Source organism: Gopherus evgoodei, chromosome 2 (genome assembly GCF_007399415.2).
Source record: "Gopherus evgoodei ecotype Sinaloan lineage chromosome 2, rGopEvg1_v1.p, whole genome shotgun sequence".
Classification (NCBI taxonomy): domain Eukaryota; kingdom Metazoa; phylum Chordata; order Testudines; family Testudinidae; genus Gopherus; species Gopherus evgoodei.
This window is the reverse complement of record NC_044323.1, coordinates 210,662,208-210,687,029: the sequence shown is the minus strand read 5'-3', so window position 1 is coordinate 210,687,029 and position 24,822 is coordinate 210,662,208. Positions and strand designations below refer to the sequence as shown.

The 24,822-nt window shown below is 39.7% G+C and overlaps 1 protein-coding gene across 7 annotated transcripts in view; it reads right to left on the bottom strand.

The window, feature by feature from the left end:
- Positions 1–7,105: 7,105 nt before the first annotated feature.
- METTL4 (methyltransferase like 4) overlaps positions 7,106–24,822 on the bottom strand; it is a 31,770-nt gene continuing 14,053 nt past the window's right edge. For 5 of the 7 annotated variants that reach the window (XM_030552861.1, XM_030552858.1, XM_030552859.1 and 2 more), the window contains exons 6-10: positions 24,455–24,629; positions 24,097–24,203; positions 22,953–23,044; positions 10,976–11,067; positions 7,106–7,273 (exon numbers count right to left, since the gene is read on the bottom strand). In XM_030552861.1, the coding sequence (XP_030408721.1) occupies positions 7,181–7,273; positions 10,976–11,067; positions 22,953–23,044; positions 24,097–24,203; positions 24,455–24,629 (559 nt within the window). In that variant the 3' untranslated portion in view covers positions 7,106–7,180. Of the gene's footprint in view, positions 7,274–9,971; positions 11,068–22,952; positions 23,045–24,096; positions 24,204–24,454; positions 24,630–24,822 lie in introns of those variants that run through there. The other 2 variants (XM_030552864.1, XM_030552863.1) reach the window with 2 other exon arrangements.

Here is a 24,822-nt window from a genome sequence, read left to right as displayed (position 1 = left end):
GGACATAAATATGTGACCTGGCCAGGTGGCTGAGTCACAAAAGGAGCAGACCATTGAAGAGTTCAAGAGCTATGAACACAGGCGCCAGAAAAAGCTCTGATCTTGCCTGACCAATAGGCAGGACCTGTGGTGAGTGATCCCATCCAAAGGATATCAAGATCCTTTTTTAATGTATGACGCTGTCTCATAAATGGTCACAATATCCTCTCAGTCCAGTGTGATTACAGAATTTGCCATTTCCACGAGCTTCATTGTGGTGCAAAAGGCGAAGGTGCATTATATTTTTACCAGTGATGTAGAAAGATTATTATTAGTATTATATTGATTGGTTGATTTTTTTGCACAACTGCAAGATGAGTTGCAAGAAGAAAAATGTCACTAAAAATATCTACCCCACAGCCTCGGCCTGAGTAACACTAGCAAGTGTGACAGACCCAAACTAGTGGGGTACAGGAGTCTGGTAGAGGGCAAATAGACTGGTCACTGGATGAGTAGTTTTCTGTTTCCTGAGTGACCAGAGCAGGGGCTGCACTAGAGTAATCAGGAACCTGCTAGAACCAGTTAAGGCGGACAGGCTGATTAGATCACCTGCAGCCAATCAAGGCAGGCTAATCAGGGCACCTCGGTTTAAAAAGCTCATTCCAGTCAGGGGGAAGGCCAGAGGAGAGGAAGTGTGTGTGAGCAGCTGGGAGAAGAGGCACAAGGAGCTGAGAGTGAGAAGGTGTGCTGCTGGAGGACTAAGGAATATCAGACACCAGGAGGAAGTCCTGTGGTGAGGATAAAGAAGGTGTTTGGAGGAGGCCATGGGGAAGTAGCCCAGGGAGTTGTAGCTGTTACAGGAGGTACTACAGACAGCTGCAATCCACAGGGCCCTGGGCTGGAACCTGGAGTAGAGGGCGGGCCCGGGTTCCCCCCAAACCTCCCAGCTCCTGATTGGACACAGGAGGAGTTGACTCAGACTGTGGGGAAGATCACTGAGGTGAGCAAATCTGCCAATAAGCACAGGACCCACCAAGGTAGAAGAGGAACTTTTGTCACACAAGTTAAACATGAAGATCATGTTCTTAGATGATTTGAAATAAATGATCTGTTTGCAGTGTCTTGCTCATCATATTCCTTGTGCCCTGTGTTATCACAGAGCATTGCTCCTGCTATTTCATAAATTAATTCCACCTCATTGCATGTATTTGTCCTATTTCTATTGAAGTGTTTCTACTCATGTCTTAACTACTGGTGGTATTTTTCAATTTCTATTATTTCACTCATATGGAGATGGTAATGAATAGCAAAAATTCAAAGGCAGAAGAAATATATGGCTGAAGTATTATTATTCATTGCAGTAGTACTTAGAGGCTGCAAATTGAGACTGAGGTTCCACTGTGTTTTGGCACTATATAGCAAAGAAAGAGACAGCCCTTTACTACTATGAGTAGTCCAATTGAAATGATGATAAAATTCATGCAGCTATTTTCAGGATCCAGGCCTTAACAGTTTGTCCTCTACAGAAGAGATTTTTACTTTCAAAGAAAGTTGGGTATTTATCTGTCCTTGGAGCCTTTGAAAATCTCCCCCCAGATAAACTCTTACAACAGTCCATCCTCTCCCTCAGTAACCTCCTAGGGCCAGGACTGTACTCCAAGTGTGAAGTTAACAATGTGTATAACTCAATGGTTCTGAATACCTTTCAAATTATTTTATACTATACAGATAAAAGTTGGGTGAGGAAAATGGCAGGGGGAGGTGTCCATCTGGTTAAGGAGGAGGAAGAATAGAGGACAATGCTTAAAGAAAATTTATGGCCAGATCAAGTCATTTTTGCACTGCTCTAGTGGTGCAAAGGGGACTTAAATCTGCCCTAACGGGGTCGTTGAGTATTCCCTTGATGGGGTTGGAAGGAAACCGCCTAGTTGCTTATATATCACCTGCTCTCCCATGGAACAAGGGCATGATGGAGACAGGGCCACATGAAGGAACCACAATGCAATGATGGTATCTGTGTTGCTCTTTACATTACAAAATCTCAATAGCAGAGGGACTAATAAGACTGGGACTTTTTCAGCTTGGAAAAGAGATGCCTATGAGGGGATATGATAGAGGTCTATAAAATCATGACTGATGTGTAGAAAGTAAAAAGTATTTACTCCTTCTCATAAACACAAGAACTAGAGGTCACCAAACGAAATTAATAGGCAGCAGGTTTAAAACAAACAAAAGGAAGTATTTCTTCACCACATCCTCTGGCAGAGTTCCACAGGTTGGGTGTTGTGTGAAGGCCAAGACTATAACAGGGTTCTAAAAAGAACTAGATAAATTCCTGGAGGATAGGTCCATCAATGGCTATTGGCCAGGATGGTGTCCTTAGTCTTTGTTTGCCAGAAGCTGGGACTGGGTGACAAGGAATGGATCACTTGATGATAACCTGTTGTTCATTCCCTCTGGGTAAGGCTACATGCCTGTCATGGTTTCCATGACTTTCTGTGACCTCCATGACTTCTGCAGCAGCCAGTGCAGCTGGCTCCAGGGCTGCTCGAGCAGATCAGGTAGCTCCTGGGCCAGCCATTCCAGCCGCTGCCGGGGCAGTTTGGATGTGGGAAGAGGCTCAGGGCTGAAGCAGAGGGTTGGGGTGCAGGGTGGCACTTACCTGGGTGAGTCTCCCTAGAAGTGGCAGACATGACCCTGCAGCTCCTAGGCAGAGGGGCCAGAGGGTTTTGTGCACTGCTCCTGCCCACAGGCGCTGCCACCCCCAGCTCCCACTGGCTGCAGTTCCTGGCCAATGGGAGCTATGGAGCCAGAGCTTGTGGCAGGGGCAGCGTGTGGAGTCCTCCTGGCCTTCTCTCCCACTAGGAGCTGCAGAGACATGCAGAGCCAGGTTGGGAATCTGCCAGCCTTGCCACTTCTCCCCTATTCCCCCCAGCACCAGTGGAAGTCCTGGACCGCACACAGCCACCCGGCCCCTCCTCTCAGCACCAGTGGAGGTCTCAGAACACACACACACACACACCCCGGTGCTGCCCCAGAGCACCTGCAGCACCCCAGACCAAGTTTTAGTTAGGAGTACATAGTACAAATGATGGACAGGTCACGGGCCATGAATTTTTGTTTACCACCTGTGACCTGTCCATGACTTTTACTAAAAATACCCATGATTAAAACGTAGCCTTACCTTTGGGGCACCTGGCATTGGCCACTGTCAGAAGACAGGATCCTGAGCTAGATGGACTTTTGGTCTGACCCAGTATGGCCGTTGTTATATTACCATTGGTTTAAAAAAGTACTATGTGACACACATACCCATATCTTATAGTTCAGTCAAGAGCAGAGACTGTTTGCTTTCAGGGTAAGGCTAATCAAATAAATGCTTGTTTCCTTTCAAAATGTTAACATTAAAAACACCTTCAAAAGGATCCAATTTTCAGTAGTGCACCAATACTTTTGGCTGTACTTGATTTAAACAAACAATGTTCCTCTCTAAACCCAGATTTTCACACACAAATAATTCTGTTTGTGCAAAGCAGGGGTTGTACACTGTCATAGATACAGGGCTAGCTAGGATCCTTCTCTGGATCCTCCAAGTGCACCCCTTTAGATGACAAGGCCCCTGCCTTTGCCTTCCTCAGCACAGAATCTCACAATTTGCTCACTCTTATACAGGATTCCTAGACTGCAGCCTCCTGTTTATTTCCTGTGATTACTCAGCAGGCCTGACTCCTGGTCTCTCCTTTGGGACTCTGACCAGCTGTTAACATGCAACACCCAGGCAGCCTTCTCCAAAACAAGTATTGCTTACTGATCAATGGTAGGAATACAGCTCCGCGCAAAAGAGCGAGGAGTTTTAGGTACTGTGTAGCACACACACCCCAGCTTATTCTTGCTCTCCTTCTCTCCCTCTCCCTGCAATCCTCCATAGCACCCATGAAGGTCCAATTAACCAGACCCAACCATAAGACCTGTCTCTCTAGGATCTCGCTCTAGCAGGTCACTTTTTAACTCTTTAGTGTCCATTTTCATCTTTAGGTTCCAGCCTTGGCAGGACATCAGGGTAGCTGTAAGTGGGCCATTTACAGTTAATTGCTCAGCCTTGTTTGTCCTGGTTGGTTTTTTTTCTAATCTTCTGCTCTTAAAGTGAACTAACCTATGCATCCTGTTTCCACTCACCCAGTATAGCTACTTCCCCTATCCACACTGAACCATCATAGAAAATATATAGTACTTAGGGCAGTCGATTAATTGTAGTTAACTCACATGATTAATTCAAATTAATTGTGATTAACTATGGTTTTAATTGCACTGTTAATAGAATACCAATTGAAATTTATTAAATATTTTGGATGTTTTCTACATTTTCATGTAATTGAAATCAAATATTTGCAATGCAAAAATGACAAAGAAATAGTATTTTTCAATTCACCTCACACATGTACTGTAGTGCAACCTGTCATGAAAGTGCAATTTACAAACCTAGATTTGTTACATAACAGCACTCAAAAACAAAACAATGTAAAACTTGAGCCTAAAAGTCCACTCAGTCCTACTTCTTGTTCAGCCAATCACTAAGGGTATGGCTACACTTACAGTTGTACAGCGCTGGGAGTTACAGCTGTCTTCGTACACCTGTGTAGGGAAAGCACTGCAGTGTGGCCACACTGACAGCTACCAGCGCTGCAGTGTGGCCACATTTGCAGCGCTGTTGGGAGTGGTGCATTGTGGGCAGCTATGCCAGCGTTCAAGTGGTTGCAACGTGCTTTTCAAAACAGGGGGGTGAAGTGGAGTGTGACAGGGAGTGTGGGGGAGACAGAGAGTGGATTTTTGGAGCTGACACTGTTCTCAGCTCCCTGCCTTGCAAGTTCTAAGGACTGGAAGATACACAGCACCTACCTTCAATCATTTCAAAAGTTTTGACCCCTTCCCCCACACCTCTCATTCACAAAATGCAAATTATGTACTCCTAAATAGCCTTCAGACCACATAAGCAGCTGCTCAACACGGACTCCCTCTCTCTCCTCAAGCAAACAGCTGTGAACATTCCAAAGCAATTTCCCTGCCTCCGCTCACTTGCTGGAGCAAAGAGCAGCTGTGTTTGTTTTTTAGATAAGTAGCTCCAGGGAGCTCGAAATTCAGCCATTCTTCCGGTTTGTTGTGGACAGGAATTCTGGGATACCTCCTAATACCCTGGAGGCCAACAACAGTGCTTTTGGTGGCCACACTTGATGAGCAGTGCTGCATCACCAGCACTGCAATCGTTACACCCCAAGCAGACCAGGTGTACAGCCAGTGCTGCAGCCAGGGAGTTGCAGCGCTGGATGTGCCTTGCAGGTGTGGACAGTTACTAAGTTGCAGCGCTGTAAACCCACCACCAGCGCTGCAACTCTCCAGTGTAGCCAAGCCCTAAGACAAACAAGCTTGTTTACATTTACAGGAGATAACGCTGCCCTCTTCTTATTTACTATGTCAGCAGAAAGTGAAAACAGGCATTTGCTGGCATTGCAAGGTATTTACGTGCCAGATATGCTAAACCAGGGGTTAGCAACCTTTCAGAAGCGGTGTTCCGAGTCTTCATTTATTCACTCTAAATTAAAGTTTTGCATGCCAGTAATACATTTTTACAAGGTCTTTCTATAAATCTATAATATAGACCAAAAATATTGTTGTATGTAAATGTTTTAAAATGTTTAAGAAGCCTCACTTAAAATGAAATTAAATTGCAAAGTCCCCCAGACTGGTGGCCAGGACCCGCGCAGTGTGAGTGCCACTGAAAATCAGCACACGTACCATAGGTTGCCTACCCCCGTGCTAAACAATCGTATGGCCCTTCATGCTTCAGCCACCATTTTAGAGGAAAATGCTTCTATGCTGATGACACTCGTTAAAAAAAGTGTGTTAATTAAATTTGACCGAACTCCTTGGGGGAGAATTGTATGTCCCCTGCTCTGTTCTACCTGCATTCTGCCACATAACATGTTATAGCACTCTCGGATGACTCAGCACATGCTCATTTTAAGAATGCTTTCACTGTAGATTTCACAGAAGACAAAGAAAGTACCAATGTGAGATTTCTAACTGACCCAAGCTTTAAGAATCTGAAGTGCCTTCCAAAACCTGAAAGGGACGAGGTGTAGAGCATGATTTCAGAAGTCTTAAAAGAGCAACATTCCAATACAACTGCAGAACCCGAACCACCAAAAACGAAAATCAACCTTCTGCTGGCGATATCCCACTCAGATGACGAAAATGAACATGCACTGGTCTGCACTGCTTTGGATTTTATTGAGCATAACCCGTTATTAGCATGGATGCATGTCCATTGGAAGGGTGGTTGAAGCATGAAGGGATAAATGAATCTTTAGGACATCTAGCATGTAAATATTTTGTGACCTTGGCTACAACAGTGCCATGCAAACACCTGTTCTCACTTTCAGGTGACATTGTAAACAAGAAGCGGGCAGCATTAGCTCATGTAAATGTAAACAAACTTGTTTGTTTTAGTGATTGGCTGAATAAGTAGTAGTACTGAGTGGATTTACAGGTTCTAAAATTTTACATTGTTATTTTTGAATGCAAGTTTTTTGTACATAATTCTAAATTTGTAAGTTCAACTTTCATGATAAAGAGATTGCACTACAGTACTTGCATTAGGTGAATTGAAAAATACTATTTGTTTTTTACAAAGCAAATACTTGCAATCAAAAATAAAGTGAGCACTGTATATTTGTGTTTGTAATTGAAATATTTGAAAATGTAGAAAATATCCAAAAATATTTAAATAAATGGTATTCTATTGTTTAGCAGTGTGATTAATCACTATTGATTTTTTTAATTGCTTGACAGTCCTAATAATAAAACACATTAATGCAGAGCAGCTCCACATCCCACACACACCACTTGCAGTGGAGTTGATGTTGGAAGATATAAAAGTAGCTTAATATGGGAACTTTTGGTAATCAGGGCCCAGATGAAATCTCATGACACAAGGTCTTACAGAGGGTCAAGCAAGGCTCTTCCACTCAATAAGGATCTGCCAACCGAGCCATCATGACTCTTACAACAGTTTGGATAAATATGATCTCAGATTTTGCCTACCTTTATCAATAATTTATATTTAAATACAGGTGTAAAATGGTAAGTAGTCTCAAATGATGTGTTAAGGTTGATGAACACAATACTTAGAGCATATTCGCAGCTGTCATCCTTGTATCTCCTGAATTATCACCATGTCCTGGAAGCAATTTTTCACAGCTTCTTCTTTACTGACCTTGCCATCTACATAGACTGAAAACTTATGGAAAGAGAAAAGCACATTAGACTACTACTTCACTTCTAAATAAAGTTTTATCTTATAACAGAAGCTTTGTAGTGTTGGTAGATAATTTCAAACAGGAGCTCATATCACAATCAATACCTAGAAATATAACTATTCCGGAAAGTATCTTAACAGTATAAAAGATTTTATTTATTAGATTTTAAAAATATAAGTAAAGGTCATATGATAATTTGACATTTCAAAATCATATTCAATCCTTCAGCTTCATAAAAATGTTTGGTAATAACTCTAATTCTGAATATGAAGATAGCTTTAAATGACTTAATATTCCTCTTATGAGGTAAGATTTTTATTAATTATATAATTCTCAAAGGATCTTAAGCATTGAGCTTCTGCAATTCTTCCTCCAATAAACCTTCATATTGATAATAAAGAGATATACCAATTTAAAAATCTCACTTGTCGAAAAATGACCTACTGTACTTCTAAAAGGCCTAATATTGCAACAAGTGAAAATCAGAAAAAAAAATATTCTTCAGTGTATGTTTTGTTCATTAGACAGCACTCTGCATAAAGTCAGCGTTCCTTGTTGCTATGTTAAGAGACTCATGCAAACAAGAAAGAGGAAAACCTTTTAAAAATAGAAAAACGATGACAAAACATTTGTCAGGAAAACTAAGGGGCACACAATACATAGGCAGCTGCTGCGTATCACATTGAATTGAACTAAACTCATATCTTGTGCTTCTTTATGTATTTCCAACTGTTCTGTCATTTTATGCCTAGATTGCAAGCTCTTTAGGCCAGAGATTGTCTTTTTATTCCACATTTGTATCAGGCCTGGCACAATAAGCCGGGGTTCCTTTTGCTATCACCACAATACATAATAGTACCTGTAATTGCTTTTTTAAAAAAAAGAGTAACTAGATTTCAAGTTGAGGGAGGTCCACTTAAATTAATTTGATTTTACTCTGCCCTGAATTTTCAATGTCATCGGATAGTTGTATGGACACCACAACTGGCATTATAGAAAGATTTGGCAGCTGGTAAGAGACAGATGGAAACTTTTTGCAGCCAGGAAAGTGTGGGAAGCAGTTTGGGATTATGAGACAAACATAATAGCTGGCTATTTCTGCTAAAATAATCACGGACAATATTAGTGTCATTAAGTTTCAGAGTTAATTGTTTATTGAGAAAATGAGGGCAACTCATACCTTGTTAATCCTATTGTTTCAGATTGGCTGCAGACTCAAGACAACACATCTGTTTACACTGGTTCATGCTTGGAAATATTTCTCCACAGCCATAAGGACTAGGAATTTAATTTTTTAAATAAATTTTTGACTCCGCCATATAAGACCTGGTCAGGGATAAATCACTTAAGCCTAATCTTTCAACTTTTGGCAGACCTGGTTTTTGAAGATGAGCTCATGGTGCATCTGCTGCGTTCAGCTGGAACTCTGGATCCTCATCTTCTAAAGATCAGGTCCCAACTCTCTTTAGATGGAACCCTGAAATGGAGTGACACCTAAAACTAGTTGACATTTTAAAAATGAAGGTGCCAGCTCTGTGCAGGTGGACTCTGGTACCCACGTGGACTCCACAGATTTCAGTGGCAGTCCCCGCTGGCCCAGAGTTCTGCCTGCCTGGAGCCAACAGGAGGATTAAGCCCTCAGACTGTAATCTCTAGGGCTGAAAATATGTGCTGTGCCTACAAGAGGTGCAGCACAAAACTCAACTTCTGTGGGGCCTATGGTGGCTTTACGCTACTTCTGACTTCTCCGTATTCTGGACTGCTATGGCACCCAGAATAAGTCACACAGCCCTGGAAGGCAGCTTAAGTTATAGCAGCCTGGTGCCAGCTTCTTATGGGTGGTAGGAGTACCTCAAATCCCAAAAATGCTAGGTGCTGTAGCCCTTCCCCCAACACACACTTCTCACCATTAATGCTATGGCACCACAACCCCTTGCTGGTGCTTGTAGAGGAGGCTTTTTAGAACTGCACAAGATGTGTTAAACAAAGCCCAGAATAAGTCACACAGCCCTGGTACCATGGGGCTTATTTAATTACATGTTTATAAAAAAAGTCTCATGAGATTCTCAGTTTGGGAGCTGCTCTAGACTGAGTTTTATATAGCATTTACTTCCTCTTGTAACCCTTGACATTCAACTATCTTAAAACCATATTTCACACTTACTCTGTAAGCAAAGCTCCCATTATATCAATAAAGGTTTTGCATAAACATTTTGCCCTTAATTACATAGAACAATGTTTTTTAACTATGAGATTAGCTTCCTAAGGGAAGCCTAAACAAACCCAAGTAAAACAATATATACATACACATAGACATATTAAATGCCAATTATATATATTGTACATATATAGCTTTTTTTTCCTCTTACAATTTGAACAATTAGAAACCCGTAACTATTAAGAAGGTTTTTGCCTACTGGTAGGATTATAACAGCTTGCATTTCCCTGTTGAAATATTTGCGTACATTTTCTGTTTTAACTGTATCTAGTGTAAAAAAACCCGTTACTTCAGCTTTGCTATGTCTACAGCCCAAATAAAGAAAAAAAATGCGAAATTGAACCACAATATAAACTATAACAGAGAAATTAAAAACCTATGAATAATACACTGACAAAACAAATTTAATTTAAAAATCATTGTGTTCAAGTTACGAAAGAGACAACTTGTGAACATCAGGCTTTGGTTAAAAACAATCAAAAGTTTATTTAATTTGAGGTGTATGATTTATTTTGCTCCTTGTTATCAATAATGGCGATTTATCTTCCGAGGATCTCTTTGCCTCCAATGTTGCATACAAACAGCAATGTTTCATTAAACAGTTATCTTTTTCATAGTAAAACCTAAGGGAAGCAAAGGACATATGCAGTATATCATCCTAAAAATAATTTAATTAGTGCCGAAACAGTTATCAGTTCAAAAGAACGGATATAAAACTTTAAATAAATATTTTTCAAGAACATTACAAGAAAGAGGAGCTAAAAAAGTAAGTTAGGTATAAATTGAAACATGACGCATAGCTTAGTTTTTAAAATGTTTTCAAGAATGAGGAAACAAGGTTTATAAAATTTATATTCTGCTGAACTTTTACCATATACATATGCCTTAATATGCAGAATTTGTAAGATGTTGAGACTATACTCAAAATATTAACAGCATTAAAAAAATGGAATTGTTGGCTATTTTAAAAGTGTAATTTTTAGAACTACAGAATATGTTCCAGTCAACAGTCCACATACCTATTAATGTGGGCACTGCTACCTTTATCTCAGGAGATAGAAAGACACATGACTATGTGGTAAGATACGCTGTATTTATACTTATTTACTTCAGTTTCCCCTGTTTTCTGATTTGTCACCAATCCAAAGTAGTATTTTCTTTCAGAAAAATCAATCCGATTCAGAAGCACGTACTTCAAGTGATCTGCCCTACTTCTCAAGGGGAATCAAAATACAGGAACACCTTGTGAAACTGAAGACACCAGTCTAATCAGAAGGCTAATCACTACAAGGATTTCAATTTAAGTGTCTGTTTCATTTACATTGCCTTCTGAGTGCACCCCTTGTAATAAAATTGTGTTCTAGAACTACGGGGAGTGGAGAAGTTTTCAAATTAAGCCGAAAGATCCTACTTCATTTTTGTTGTGCAGAGCAATGAAATAATCAATGTGTTGGAATTTAAGAACCTCATTTCCCCAACTGGTCCAACCAGGCTGCAGGCAGCGAGCAAACAACTCCAAACATTCCGCATCAGGTTTGATATATTCTGTCAGAATCTCTGTGCAAAAGAAAAAAAACAAACAAACAAAGATGATGATGAAAAAGGAGTGTTAAAAAAAAATCAATTTCCTCTGAGCTGTTGGGAGATGAAAAAGGGAATGTTTCATTAAAAAAAAAAAAGACAGCAAATTAATTTCAAGGATTTCATCAACCAGCTTGACTATGTATAGTCAGAAAGTCATTTGAAATAAGTGCCCTTGAGATTTTGAACAATACTGTCAAAGCCTTCAACAGCCCTGATTTATCGGTTTTCATTTGGAGTCAGGGAATGAGGATTTCAGTGCCTACTTAGGTGACTTTTTTCAATTTTTCAATATTGTCATCATAACATCTCCTGAGTACTGACTTGACTCTCTTTAAATACATGGACATTCAAAAAAGAAGTTTTCCTTCTTAAAGAGCAATTGCTTCCGATTATTTATTAGGACTGCAGTGCTCCCAACCCTTCACAACACAAAAAGGATAGAGTAATTAGAATCATAGAATATCAGGGCTGGAAGGGACCTCAGGAGACCATCTAGTCCAACCCCCTGCTCAAAGCATGACCAATTCCCAACTACATCATCCCACAAATTATTGATGACATCCTGTAAAAAGGTGAAGCAGAAACACCAGTTCAAGCACCTAGTAGTTAGTAGGTAGTTAATACAGAGACTACTACTTCTTCATAACACTAGGACAATTCTATTCTGGAAGCATTAGGATAAAAGTGTTCTTTCCTCTAGTGTTTCAAACAATCACATTTCTTCTGCAATTTAGTATTCTTTTTTAATGTTTAAATCTAAATAAACTGATATTTTCTGTTAATACCAATTATTTCACTTATTATGAGGAATATTTGGTATGGGCAAGGCAGGGAAGGTATCTTGAGTAATTGATTTTATCTGAAAGGCATTATTAAAAATATTTCTTACATTTTTGAATGGGGTACTTGTCAGATAGATCAATATAGCTTGCTGCTGGTCAAAGGGATTCTTAATTAAGTTTCAGGGAGAAGGTTTAAAGTACAAAAAAAAAAACTTACTAAGTAAAAGGGTTTAAAAAGTGACATAGTATGTAGGAGTGGGAAAGCCTGAAAAATACCTTTAGAACAAAAATATGCCCCAGCAATGTAATTTTAACTTCTGACTCTGACTGACTAGAAAATTGAAAGCTCCCCCTTTCTCAACTTTCCTCCAGAACTCATTCAGAATTTTCACTATTCCTCATGGAACATGAAGCATAGAAAACCGTTCACTATTATATCAGACATTTTGTTACCTGAACTGATCTCTCCTCTCACTATCATTTCAGAAAGCAGAAATATATCTGATCAGCATACATCAAAGCAAGGTTGAGAACATTTACGGCCAGAATCCATTGTTTGATTTTCAGGTCAGAGTTGCCCATCAAAGAATTACACTTTCAGGTAGGTGGCCACTTGCAGATTTCACATCTGTTCAAATGCACATCATGAAATGCTCCTGCTGCTGGAAGATTAATATACTGCCAAAGATCTACTGTGTGGCAATCTTACCACATGCTTTTTCTACCCAAACATTTACCCTTCTCTGAAAGCTGCCATCCACTTTTAAATATTTAAAAAATATTAGAATGAGTTTACTTTTTTCTCCTTTAAAGTTTCCTTATCTCTCACATTCTGGTACAAGCACAGGTCATGTAGACCTGCCCCAACTCTTAAAAAAAAAAATCAAACTACAGAAATTCTACAGGTGACTTATTCACGCTTTTTTTTTTTTTGCCACATAATACTGCTATTACTAATAATCTCATATTGGAAAATCTATTCTTTTTAATAAGCAGGCTAGAAAACCTAATCCAATCTAACATTTGCATAAGAGTCTAGCAGCTTCACAACAAAATGTGCATTCTGACAGCAAGCCTGATACACTGCTCACAAGCATTTTCCTCCCTCCATCTAATTAGACAGCTAGATAGCACTCCTCAGAAATGTGCCTACGAAAAAAAAAAACCTGTTTTTCTTTTCCATGCTCTCTTTAGTCGAGGATTGTTTGTGTACTGATCTGCTGCCAGTATTTTAACAAACATCTCCCAAAAATCTATTCCTCGATCATCTAAGAAAGCCCATTAAGGGAGAATCTCTAAAGCCCCAAGCTTTCAATAAATTCTCCCTGGGCAAAATTCTGCTTTTTGACTTCAACAGGGACCAGCACATGCAGAGTTTATTGAAACATCAGCACTTTAGTTTCTTTTCCCCCATTTAAAAATAAAACCCACTTTTCATAACCAAAAAAATCCAAATAAGGAGATACCATTTTTGGCCAACAAGGTTTTATTAAATTTATATTTTGGGGTACTTGTATTTTGTTCCTAATTATTTGTTTATTTATATATAGAGAGAATGAGAATATTGATGCTGCAACAAGAAGTCCAGTGGCACTGGTATTACTAATTATTGAGCACCAAAACTTTCATCTTCTGAAAAGAATTTTAAAATACCTACTATCTGACATAGCACAAGGGAGAAACTAATTCTGATAGGGATTACTTAGCTGTAACCAGAGGTGCAATGTCAATGTTTCCATCAATTTTGGTGACAGAATTTAACCAGGGGTTCCTAGGGGTCTCCCCCACTTTCCCAGCCCCTAAAGATCCCACTCCAGTACATGATGACCGTGTCCACAGATGCAGCCAGATTATATTTACAATAATTCAAGCCATTACGATATAACATTTCATAGCTTGGATTGGGTATTTACATAATCACATCACGCAGTAACCCTCAGTGCAATGAAAATTAGCATATATAGACAACAATAATATGGCCATATTTTGTTGGTATAAAATCTAATGCCACCAGTTTACCTGAACATTAACTTTCTGTAAGTTACAGTAGTATCTTTGTTTGGGTTTTATGTCCTTCCTACCTTCACAAGTATATGTTAGTATACTCTTGGGACTGATCTTTAGATGTTAAGCAAATATTTTTAAGAGTTAAATTTGTGCTTAGCACAGGACCAGGAAAGGGTGGGGAGGGAGTGTTGGAGGTTGGGCAAAGGTGGCATTATGCCACCGAGCCTTTGTCTAAGCCTCCAGTTGGCTGAGTTCCAATTTATGCCTGGCTGCCAACAGCCCCACAGACTATTGCACAGCAGGGTATGACATGGGACATAAGGACTCCCTGTACATGCCTTCTTTAATTCCCTCTCAGGCATGTCTCAATAATATGGCTCAAGGGGGCACAGAACTGCTACAGAAAGCAGGTTTTCTCTGGGCTTTCAATGCTTTGCTCTGCTAGAACAGGGCAAAGTGGCTGGGGCAGACCCAAGAATAAGGCTCAGGATTTTTAAGTTGGCTGTCTCTTCATAGCTAATAACTTCTTTACAAAACTGTGGAAGAAATCTGAAATCTCAAGAGCCAGTCTAGGAACCTGTACAAAATAGTAAAAAACACCCGACCCCCACATTATTTGAAATTCAACATTGCTTAGTGTCCTCCATGTAAGAGAGCCACTCTTTATGTATCCTAGCAGCAACAATGAATTGAACTAGAAGGAAAACCTGCTGTTATTTGAATCAAAATCATAAGTGATAAAATTTCATTTTAAAGTATTTGCATAAAGCAGTTTAAGTACATCTATAATGACATATTAAAGCTGTGAGCACTAAACGCACAACATATATCACCAGAAACCCCTACAGTCATGATTTCATAGTTAAATGCACTGCAGGAACCCGAATGTCTCCTTTTGATGGCTTGCTTTAATTTGCATCTTCCTCTTCCCCCAGAGAAATAAATTGTTATAATCAGTCATTAAATGGCTACATATGTACCAACATAAAACTTTACAATAGTGACAAGAAATCAAGTGCCAGACAGTAGCAATAAATACTAATATTTTTGGCTTTGTTGCTACTTAAACAAAACACAAAGAAAGCGTGTGTGAGTCATCAAGTTTCCTTCTCCCCCATCCCCAAACTTCAGCTTCTGTTCATATTGTTCTAAATAATCTAGGAATGTGGATCAGCTGCTCTCTACTGGCAAATCTAGAATACTGCCTTAAAAAAAAAAATAATAACCCTGTGTAATACTTCTACAGTACTAAGAACATCTGCAATATCTTTAAACAGAAGCAACATCTTTATTCTTTATTTTTTGCTGTTCTAAGAGTAACCTTTACTTATTGCAAATATACATGTACATTAGGAAAAAAGTGTGTAACTCACTGGCCAGATGATCTGTTCTCAGTGGTAAATTTTCTTCTTCCAGCAATAAAAATGAATAAAGCACAATAGGCATGAAGACATTATCCAAAAGAATTTTAGGCATGTAATGTACTCATCCTACACACATCTACATTAGATATTATGTGAAAGCTTACTTTATGTACCTTTATAGGAATATGACATGGAGCTGTCAAGTGGTGCAGCAAGGCTGAAGAGTACAGTGAAACGATACCCAAAATGAGTGTGTCTTTTTTTGCAGTTCTGGAACCACTACAACATGACTGACTATAATTTTTACTGTTCACGTTAATGTCAACACCTTAACATGGTGTTTACTGGTCAAAACTACCAAACAAAGTATTTTTATTGTTTTTTCATGAGCAAATATTTTTTTCAGCAATGATTAAAGCTATTTCGCACATGGCAAAAACAGTAAAATATCAACATTTTGCAATATACTAATGTGGAATGTTTTCAGATCACATTCTTAATTGTCAAAGTATCTCATGAGTGATAACTGTTTTATATTTTCAGTTGAAATTTGCTGAACAGATCAGTCTCACACTGAAGATTGGGCACCAGTAGCAGTAGCTTGTCTGCCTATAGTTTGTACTACATAGTGAACAGATATAAATATGCATGAATATTTAAACACAATACTTCTTGCTTTTGTACATACAATGTCTAGTCTGTCTGGTAGAAGGTTTTAATTTGTAATTGCCTATGCATGCAGTACTAACTTTTGAAATATTCTAGAAACTAGCTTTTTAATTCAGTGACACATATGCACAAGTCAGTGTTAGAGATCATAATATACAGCTTCATATTATGAAAATGCAAGAACTATGAGAGAAAGCAGTGGCCCAATGAAGTAGTGAAGACAAAGTCCACAAACAAGTCCTTGCCTCTGCACTGGAGATGAAGAGCACATATAAGGGTCTTGACTGAAAATAGCAGATGCTGATGAAGGACAAATTGAAAGATCTGTGAGAGGTGCACTTGATTTTCATGGGACATATAGCTTCTTCAGTCCAGTCAAGAAATCTACAATCAAAACATGTGCTGACATGGTGAAAAAGACCAAATTTAAGTCTGGCAAGGGAGGGACAAGCACAGCAGCTATCAGTCCTGAAATTGTTTTCCACAGAGTCCAATCCTTAGCAAGATACAGAGATGATGTTTCAATACCAACTATTCTTAGTCTTCCACGGGTACCTGAACCTATGTCCCTCTTACATGCTGATGTAACAGTAAGAAGCACAGACAAAGCTGAATTGGGGCATCAACTGGAAGCTGAAAGAATCCATGAGCTAAGAGCACGCAAAAAAGAAACCACAGTGCATAGCAGAGATGCCATGGCTGTCATACAAATGATGTCTGGACACAAATTCCACACATTCGATGAACTTGCTGCTGAGTACTTCAGGCAGGTCCTAAAAGCTAATTCTGTACCTGAAGTCTTTGACAGAAAACTGCAGCAAGACAGCACCAGACAGGATATAAGGTTAGATGTAAGAAATATCAGGTGACTGGTGGACACTCTTGTGCTTCCATGGAAAGAGTTTTTAAACATGTCATCCAAGAAGCAGTTATTTGTAAAACTTCTCTGTCAATATACAGTTCAAAATGGACCGGAGACTGCAGGAGTACGCCAGCACAAACACTCCTCCTTGCTGGATGTTTTTTCAATAGTGAAGTAATGAAGTCGATCACCATTAAATGTGTTGAAGAAGCCCAATGGATCTAAGCTATGCAATTTGAGTTACATTTGTAGCGTAACTCAAGTCGACGTAGCTTAGTGTAGTGTGGACGCTGGTAAGTAGATCTATGTCGACGGGAGACACTCTCCCGTTAACTCCCTTTATTCTTCTCATTCCAGTGGAGTACCAGAGTTGATGGGAGAGCGATCTGCAGTCAACTTAGTGGGTCTTCTTAAACCCACTAAATTGACCCCCAGTAGATTGATAGCTGCAGCGTCGATCCACCAGTAAGTGAAAACAAGCCCCAACACTTGAACAGTACTCAAGAGGAAGTGACACAAAGATGCTTCTGCACGCTGTATGTGTCAGAGTGGCTTCCGGGTTTCTTGGGTGTCAAAGGAACTATAACAATTAGATCATCTGACACACGATTTGGACTGTGCTGTTCACTACTTTCCAAAAATGGAATATGCAGATAACTTGTGGCCTAAAACAGGCATCACTACAAGCACAACTAACAAGCATTGCTTATACTTGTGCACACAATTTGTGGCAAACTCACTCGACTTCTGCAATATACCTCCTGCTGTACATGCATTAAGAGATATAACTGTCTCAACCCTATTTGGTACTCTGGGGAATCTATGTTTAATGTTGTCAAAACAAAGGGAGCTTACCATTTCAGAGATCTTACTAAACTGGGAAGGTCTGACAGACAAGTGCAATTTTTGCAGCAAGACAGTGCAAGAAAAGGACCCAGAGACCTATGACCAGAGCAAGAAAAGGAAACCCACAGAGACCTGAATTGTTTGCACTTCAATCTATTTATCAAAAAAGGAAAAGTCACTGGCCAAATTTCCCCCATGCAAGGACAGTTTTGAATAGTATGTCAGAAGAGAATCTTGCCAAACAAAGATTTGGGTGTCTTCACATATAAGTAAACCAGATATTGGATCATCATTGTAGCACATATGGAAAAATGTGTATAATCTACTTCCTGTATTCTTCACGGGACTAATGGCATCTCAGCTTCTGCAAGACCTTATTTGTGCCTGTACCAGTAGGCATTGGTCTACAGTTAAGTGTGTCTATAGTCAGAACGATCTTTCCTTCATAGAACTGCATATATGCCTACACAAGGAAGGCTGTGGTAACCCACAAGCTCTCAATAGAGATCAGGAAGATGATGATAATGATGTTGACTAGAAATGTCACTAGTCACATTTCAATGATACCAGTACAAATTTATTATTAGATTTTGTTTTACCCTTTAGATTGTTGTTGTGATGCTTTAAAGTTACAAAGAAATCCAATTTTGTGTCTTGAAATAATACATAGAGTAAATACACTAACAAAGGCAAATATTTAAAAGTGGTCATTTTAATGTGACGATAGTGTCACTATTTATTTCTGTGTCTATGGTAATGGCACCACTTGACAGCTCTGCATCATCTCTCATCTTAAAGTAGACATAATAAGCTTTCAAAATGATGTATGTGCACAGTGAGGGTACATTAAGTCTAACAAATCATGGAGCCTGCCACGCGCCTACAATGGCTTTCGGACCAGATATGCGAGTGACAAGCAAGAAGCACACAAATGAAAGATGAATTCTAATCATACTTACTTGACTATAATTAATTTTGCCAAATCCATGGCTTTAAATACTTTTGCTATTCCCTAAAGTGTAATATTTTGTTTTTAAGCCAGTTTCAGACCTGAATTCATATACAGGAATTAACCAGTGTCATTTCTATCGTTTGTATCAGACTCATACAGTATGAAGGAATCACTCTAGTACAGGAATCCTGAACAATCTATACATAGCAGTGCCACCATCCTGCACAGTGTTGATTTAAGGCACTAATGCAGTGGTTCTCAAACTTTTGTACTGGTGAGCCCTTTAACACAGCAAGCCTCTGAGTGCAGCCCCATCCCTTATAAATTAAAAAAAAACCACAAATGTTTATATTAAACACTATTATAAATGCTGGAGATGAAGCAGGGTTTGTAGGTGGAGGCTGAGAGCTCAAAACCCCCATGTAATAACCTCACGACCCCCCTGAGGGGTCACAACCCCGTTTGAGAACCCCTGCAATAAGGGCAATCAGACATTTTGAGATGCAATATCACCAGTGACCAAAGTCATTTTTGACAGAATTGGATGCTTAACCAACGTCCAACACAGATACGAGACAGCTGGTTGAAGTTCAATCCAAATAAGAAACTGGTGGGTAGGGAGAAGCCTCTGGAGGGTTTGGTAGTGGTGGGGGTTGCATCTGTTCCCTCAGGGGTTCTGTCTGATCCCCTGTTTCCTGCATCTACCCATTTCAACATTGCCCACTCTCCCCCTGCAATACTAGGGGCTTTGCGCACCCCATTTCCCCATGCTAGGGTCTCTGCCTCCCATTTCCCCATCAGCACTGTCTCTATCTTCCCTCCATCTCCCATCCCTCCAAGCAGGATCTCCCTTCCTCAGCACCATGCCAGGAGCTCTGTTCCCCTATTCCTCTCTTCCCCAACACCATGAGTCCTGTTCCCACCCACTCCTCTTATGCCATAGGCTGTGTGACTCCCCTCCCTCAAATCAAACTCATAGAATCATAATGTCAGGCTACAAGGGACCTCAAGAGGCTACGTCCAGCCTCCTGCACTGAGGCAGCAGCAAGTAAATCTAGACCATCCCTGACAGGTGTTTGGAGGTTAAGCACAGAATGGACAATGACGGGGAACCCATAACCTCCCTTGGAAACCTATTCCAGAGTTTAACTATTCTTAGAGTTAGAAAATAGTTCCTAAAATCTAACTTAAATCTCCTTTATTTCAGGTTAAGTCCATTACTTCTTGTCCGACCTTCAGTGGACATGGTGATCAATTGTTCTCCATCTTCTTTATACCAGCCCCTAACATATTTGAAGACTTTTTTTTAACCTTTTGTCTTTGGCCAGCTTTTCTACGCATTTTGCTATTTTTGTAGCTCTCCTCTGGAGTCTGTCCAAAGTCCCTTTATTTCCCCTGGACTGGAAGGGAGGGGTACACTTCTGCTTTCCTCCCCACCACAGAGTAGGAGTTGTGGAGACAGGACACTAGAAGGGAGGAATGAAGCCTTCTCTCTCTTCTCCCTCTGGCTGCCCCTACTGGAAGAGCATCTACATCACAGCTCCCATCAGGAAGAGAAACGATTTATCTTCTGTCTGTCTGGAAGCTAAATCAGTCAGGGTGTCAAACACATTAAATTCTACTGGGATGATGAGCAGGGGTTATGCTAGAAGGCGTTAAGGGTACCATCAACAAGTTGTTTGATCTATAGACAAGTGTAGAGGTACCTGAAACTGTGGCTTCGCTGAACAGATGACAGCAACTCCATATGTTCCCCATTTCTCCCTACATAGATAGGGTTCTGCCCACCGATAACTAGATCACTCCCTGAAATTTTGGAATTCATCTAATGCACCATTCAAAAGTTATCACATTACATACACTCAACTCGATTGCATTTCTGTTTGTCTGTAAAGCCTTTCCAAGCTTGGCCAATAAAGTCTTAAGAGGTCTGAGTCCTGGCTGCCTCAGTGACCATGAACCTTGCAATCATGTAGATCAGCCCAGGCCCCCCTGTTAATCAACCAGAAAGACTTAGAATATAAGGCTCATTGCAGGACATTGCTGATGGATGGTCATGGATTCAAGCTTGCTTATATTTCAGATTACTAAATTGTGCCTAATTACTTGTCTCCAGACACATGTATGTTAACACACACTTAACAAAAAAAACAAAAACCAAAACCCTCCAAAATAAACACTGCAAAAGGAGTCGAGACTAGTACTCTATCCACGGACAACTCTGCTCCTCGGACACAATGTAACTTCCTACCATAAAGAGTAAATCTTGTCAATGCAGGAGACAGAGCTTCTTGTGGGCTGGTCCAGGAATGTGGAACAAATTCCCATAGGAACCAAGAATCACCTCCAACCTCACCAGCTTCCACTCCGAGTGCAAGGCACACTTCTTCAACCTGCCTTCTACACCAGAAATACATAGCATTGTATGCATATCATTTTTAAACTTACCACAACTAACACTACACTGCACACACAATTTCTCCCCTCGGGAGAGGATGACCTGAAGAACGAACCACACATGACAAATGTTAGCCATGTCATTTAATGGACCACTGGAAGCTGCTCAGATACTACAGTGATGAGGTCAGTATAATTACCTATATAGAAGAGTAATCAAATTAGGATTTTGTCAGAAGTGTGTATGGAGAGCAGGGTAGGCTAAATTAAAGCTGAAAAACTTCTACTTTGCACACCTTGTCAGCAAGTTCTCACACATGTAAATCCAGTGATTTAACTCAAACTGATCTCATTTATGGTGGTTCAAGGTGAGAGAGACAGTCTAGCCAACAGCCAAGACCCAAACCAGTTAGAGCTTTATAAAATCCATCAGTACCTGGATTTACACCCAAAACCTAATATGGATTCAGTGCAGTGGCCAGAGAACGAGTCTAACAGGTTCCCTGTGGTTATTGGCACCTCCTGCAGCAGATGGAACATGAAGAGTCTTCAAGTATAGCATATTTTAATGATACAATCTATAAATTCATAGATTCCAAGGCCAGAAGGGTCACTGTGATCACCTAGTGCAGTAATACTGGGTCCACATTAGATTTGGGTGAACTGTAGTTTTGAACTAAGTTGGGATATTAGCATGAGCAATAGGCCCAAAGCACAGTTAATTGGATACCAGGTGCAGTAAGTAATTTCCTGTATAAGAAACTGCTTCAGTTGGCCTTAACTAAGATCTGATAATTGGCAATGACATCACTTGTTTGTTAAAAAGAGTATAAAGTCAACTCTTAAAGGGTTCTTAAAGGGTGCTAATACCTGCCTGACCAAGCTGAAGACACCCAATATGGGTCTAGGCACTCCTGGAGGTTAGCCCATTTATAAGTATCTTGATCAAATGCTTAGAAGTGTTTTGTTACCATTTTAATGTACTAAATTCCTTATTATTTAGGCATGTTTAGAACAATTATAAATAGCTTTGGCCTTTTGTTTTAATAAATGAATTTACGGTTACATTAGTGTCATGGAAATACTGTGCATAAACAATACTTCCAACACGTAGTCTGTCTGACCTCCTATATAACACAGGCGATAGAACTTCCAAAAAATAAATTCCTAGAGCATATCTTTTTGAAAAACATCCAATCTTGATTTGAAAATTCATCACTGCTCTGCCAGAGCCCCAGTTTGCAGATTCTCATGGCACTGTGCAAAGGTGATGAGATTCTTCAGATCTAGCATGAGCAAGGGCTTGGATGGGAGGTACCTTTTGTCTAACTGATTGGCTGGAGATCAACTCCTGTAATGTAAAATGGCTATTGGTAATTTATATGGGTATGGTCTACTTGCTGTCAAGTTATTTTTATTAAATTTGTGGGTTTAAAAAGATATAAAACGTACCCAAGGTTGTGTGTGATATGTGCATATTCCATGTATGAAAAAATAAATAAATCTCTTCCACGATTAGGTGTCCCAGAAAGAAGAGACTGGTGATTTTAATTAAGTAAACAACAGACAGTCTATTTTATGTATTCCTAGCCAGGGAAATGGTGCTCACCACACAAAGGAAAGAACTCAGGTCATCTGGAACTCTTTTATATGGAACGCAGGAACAGAGCAATTTTGAAGTAGTTATAAACTATAAAACAATGCAACTTATTTTATTTAAGACCTCTGTCCAAAAATTTCAAACAAATGCCCAAACTTTGGTGCTTAACACCCATATTTAAGGAACTAAAAGCAGCAGGATTTTCAGAGATGTTGTACACTTGTCATTCCTATTGACTGCAATTGCTTGGCATCTGAAAAATCAGGCTACTTATTTGACACCTATATATGGATTTAAGTGCCTAGCTTCAGACACTCAAGTCTGAAAAATCTTGGTCTATACAAACACTATATTGTAGAAAGGTGTTCAAATAACATACCAGTAAGAGGAGGCTTGTGTGAATGAAGAGTGCAGGGTATGCTGACAATTAATTTGCGGTCTGGAATTGGAAGTACTGCCACATCTGATTTCCTGTTGTATAAAATCAGAAGAAAATAAATGAGATTTCTCAATCAATACTGTGATACAGGTATGCATTTTCATGAAGCTTTGTTTCAAATGGGATATAAAAAATATAGAATACTCATTCACTATCAGACTTCACCGTAAGCCTTGGGGAAGCTAAATATCTAAATGCTGAGTATATTTGTTTTCCTGAAAGATAAAGGGCAGTTTATGAAATTCCGGAGGCTCTGGAGAAAATACAGGTAATAAAGGGATGAAACAAGAGGGGGAAAAAAAACAAACTAATTGACAGTTCTATCACTTTTCAACTACTTTAACCACAAGAACCCACACCACACCCTTACCTTACGTGCATACATAAATACATACACATGGCCCTCTGCTATGGTGCAGAATGCACAGCACAACCCCACCCACTTTTTTTCCTCCTGATTCTGGGCCACCTATTCACTGGACTGGTCCCCCAGTAAGAGAGAGAACAGACAAAAGACTGCTCCAACTTCTAATGGCAGCCAACAGCCCCAAGCAGATAGGACTGCAGCTGGGAAGTGCCAACAAGGGGAAGCCCTAACCATGTCCCCTTTCCCAGAGCCATGCTTCATACACAGGCAACTGGGAGAGACAGGAGTTGCTTTGGTCACTCTGTGCCACTGGAGAATTCCCCTTTCATTGGGATGATGCTCCCAAGAGCAGCTGTGCCAGTTTTATGTGCCATATGCACCAGGTGAGGGGCAAAAAGTGACTGGCGTGGCATAGATACATGCCTTAGCATACAGGTACAGTACCACAAGTGTAATTTGTAAAGTCAAAATGATTAAGAACTTAAAAACTGGATTGTAACGCCTCACAAATCCTACTGATATTCTGAACAAAAAGAGCTCTCAGCCATGCTTATAGCTGTATGTTTCTATCGCTTCACACTGACTAAACAGAGATTCTCGGCTCCAGAGTGACACACAGTGACAATCCTGGAAGCTTATTATACAGCTTATATAAGAATGATACATGCAAAAAGAACAACCACTTAGAAAAATCTTACTAAAAATAGTCTCTCCTACCTTAATGGCAAATCTATACTTCCTTGAACTCTCCCCAACACAAGAACTTCATAGGGTTTTTTGTGGGAAGAATCTAATGGAAATACAAATTCTCCAGATCTGGTAATCTGACAAAAAGAAATGAGAAATAAATTTTGTATGTGACTTGGTATACAACAGCTATATTTTTTCTAGTTATTATTAATCACCCCCCTCCACCTTCAATACAATATGAAGATATAAAATTACTGCATCTCAGTGAAGAAGTAATGACCTTTAAATACAAAAAACATGAAGGGACAGAAAAATTACACAAATATGCAGAAAAGCACAACGTTGCATGGCCCACCCACCAAAAGCAAAGAGATTCATAACTTACTTTCACCCAGTGCCACTCAGCAAGAGTCTTCACAGACCAATAAGGATAAAGTTCATCCTTAACAAAACGTAGGTGCTTCTGTCTATTGGTCACCCATGTGACCACAAGACAATTTGGAGCAGCTAGCGATGGTATGGGAATTTGCTTGATTTGCCATGAAGACAAGTGGCTATATCTGTACCTCGGTATATTCAGAAAGTGTATTAGCAAATAGAAAACTAGTATAAAAAAACAACAACAGTGAAAGGGGCTATATAAAGCCCCAACTCTGACTTCCTTCTTTTAAGAAACATTTCCTGAATAGAAATAAAACCACACAGTTAAATAAACTTAAATATGAGTCAAGAGTGACATCTAGTGGCCAAATA